The 2798-nt window shown below is 64.3% G+C and overlaps 1 protein-coding gene across 1 annotated transcript; it reads right to left on the reverse strand.

Moving 5' to 3' along the window:
• Positions 1 to 2: 2 nt before the first annotated feature.
• Positions 3 to 2219, reverse strand: PFL1_06929 (uncharacterized protein; the record flags this gene model as incomplete). The annotated part of the gene is made up of 4 exons (XM_007884372.1): positions 3 to 74; positions 212 to 634; positions 728 to 1566; positions 1823 to 2219. 4 exons carry the CDS (start codon positions 2217 to 2219, stop codon positions 3 to 5), a joined length of 1731 nt encoding a protein of 576 aa, XP_007882563.1.
• Positions 2220 to 2798: the final 579 nt, after the last annotated feature.

Consider the following 2798-nt stretch of genomic DNA (forward strand, 5'->3'; position numbering starts at 1 on the left):
GGTCAGCGAGCGTGGAACGGCTCGCCAGTTGAAGGACATCGTCGAGGCTGGCGCGCGCCTTGGCGCGTCTTGTGCTAACGGCTCCCACGAAGAGCGAGGGGCTCAGGACCGTTCTGTAGTTGGCGTCGGCGTCGTCCCCCTCCTTAGAAGTCATATCCGACCTGCGTGTCAGGGCGTCTGGCTCGCCGCCAAGCTTGCCGGGCCGGTAGACGATCTCAAAGTCGAAGTCGGCCAGGTGCAGCGCCCATCGAGCTTGGCGCCGCGAGATCCACCGCTGCGTGGCGAAGTACTTGAGCGCATCGTGGTCGGTGAGCACTCCGAAGCGGCTGGGCAGTCCTGCCAGGAACTGGTACCAGTGGCGGAGCGAGGCGACGACCGCTAGGAGCTCCTTATCGTGGATCTCGTAGTTGGCCTCGGCGCTTGTCATCTTCCTGGAGTAGAAAGCAACGGGGTGCCAGAGGCCGTCGTGCTCCTGCTTCAGGATCCCAGCGATGGCGTTGTCGCTGGCGTCGGTCTCCACCCTCGTCGGCAGGTCGTAGTCGAAATGCCGAAGGATGGGCGCCGAGGAAAACGCCTTCTTGAGGTTGGCGAACGCCGTCTTGGCCGCCTCAGGCAGCTCGAACTTGCGGAAACGCTGCACCGGCTTGACCAAATCTGTGAGCGGTCAGGCGATGCGAGAGTAGTGCCGGATGAAGCGGCGGTAGTAGTTCGCAAAGCCTAGGAAGACCTGGATGTCGTGGATGGACCGGGGCTCTGGCCACTCCGCGATGGCCTTGGTCTTCTCCGCTTCCATGGAGAGGCCCGTTGGCGTGACAATGTAGCCAAGGAAATCCGCCTCGGTGGTGTTGAACTGGCACTTGGAGAGCTTGCAGAACAGGCGATGCTCTCGAAGACGCCGCAGCACCTCGCGGACGTGCTTGGTGTGGTCAGCCGGGTTATCACTGAAGATGAAGAAATCATCGAGGTAGATGACGACGTACACCCCCAGGATGTCCCTGAAGATGGTGTTGACCACTGTCTGGAAATGCCCTGGAGCATTGGCAAGGCCAAAAGGCATCACCAGATACTCGAACAGGCCAAAGTCAGTGCCAAATGCCGTCTTCCATTCATCACCGGCAGCGATGCGGATCAGGTTGTACGCCGCGCGCAGGTCCAGCTTGGTGTAGACCTTTGCGCGGCGAAGCAGGCCAAGCATCTTGTCGATGAGGGGCAGCGGCGTGCGGTTCTTGACCGTGATCTTGTTGAGACCGCGGTAGTCGACGCAGAGGCAGAGGCTGCCGTCCTTCTTGGGCACGTAGAGGACGGGCGACCGCGCTGGGCTGCGCGACGGGCGGATGAAGCCCTTGCCAAGCATCTCGTCGAGGTAGCGCCGTAGCTCCTGCAGCTCCCGAGGGCCCTTAGGGTACAGGGGCCCTTGAGGCGGCTTGGCACCCTCCTCGAGCTCGATCTTGAGGTCGCGTTCGCCGTGAGGTGGCAGGCGGTCCGCCTCCTTCTCGCTGAAGACGTCGGCGAAGTCGCGGTACTCTGCTGGAATGCCAGCGATGTCGGGTGGCTCCGGCTCCTCCTCTGAGCCGTCACCGTCTCAACGAAGCCACAGGCCCGCAGCGTGGGCCAGTCAACGTCGAGCCACATCATGCCAATCGGCCCATCTTGGCTGGCGGCCTGCACCAGCTGTTCAGCGCTGACGAACTCGTGCCGGTGGGGTACCGGTCGAATCGGCGGCGCGGAGAGGGGTGTCCCTGCACTTTCACTCCTCTCCTCCGCTGCGGAGAGACTTGAAGCCCGTCAAGACTCCTCTCCGCGCGTGAGTGGCTACGCCGACCTCTCTTCCTCGGCGTGGCCCGTTCTCGCCCGTTGTGCTTGGCGCGTCTCCGCTCTCCGCGGGAGAGGCCCTTGGTGAATTCCAAAGTGCCCTGTCTCCAGTCGACACGTGGGCTGAGCGACTGGAGCATAGGGAACCCGAGGACGACATCGAAACCAGCGATATCGGCCACCAGGAGCGGGAGGCTGCCAAGCCTCGCCTCGCCAATGCGCAGGGTTTGGGTCGTCATCGTGGTGACCAACGACTTGTTCCCGTGCACGTCCTCGACGCTCGTCGGCTTGCCGAGCGGCTCCTCGACCAGTCCGTGCCTGTCAACAAAAGCCCGTGACACGAACGTGGCCGCGGCGCCGGTGTCGGCCAGCAGGCGAGCGTCCCGGCCTCCAACGGTGGCCGGCATCTCGAAGACCGGCTGCTGCCCAGCCTTGGCCCGAAAGCACAGGTGGCAGCCGTCCTTGATGCAGGAGGATGGCGAGGCGTTTTGCAGGACCGAGCACGCCATCAGTGCTCGTCCTGCGACTCGTTTCCCTGGTCCGACTCGGAGGCGGAGGAGGGCTCCGCGTCCTCGGCGTCCTCCTCGTCGCTGGACGCCTCGAGGTCCTCCAGCACCGTCAGGAGGGCCACCATCTTGCTGCTCTCCTTCTTGGTGCAGTCGGCGAGGAAATGGCCGGCTTCGCCGCAGCCGAGGCACAGTCCAGCGGCGCGGCGCTGGTTGCGGAGCGCGCGGGCCTCCGCCAGCTTCTTGTCAACCCGCGGGTCGGCCTGGCGGGTGGATGTGGCGATGCCGGCTGCGGGGCGCGCGCGAGAGACTTCTCGAGCGGGGTTTGAATTTTCTCCGCCGAGGGCGCGATTGCGGGAGAGGACTGTCCTGTCCCTAGCACCCCTCTCCGCATTTTCCGTGCGGCTAGGGGCGCTCGGTGCCCTTCTTATCAAAACGACCACGCAGCAGGCGATTGTCCTCCCGTTCGCGGTCGAGGCG

This window comes from Pseudozyma flocculosa (genome assembly GCF_000417875.1).
Source record: "Pseudozyma flocculosa PF-1 unplaced genomic scaffold scaffold00036, whole genome shotgun sequence".
NCBI classification, from domain to species: Eukaryota; Fungi; Basidiomycota; class Ustilaginomycetes; order Ustilaginales; family Ustilaginaceae; genus Pseudozyma; species Pseudozyma flocculosa.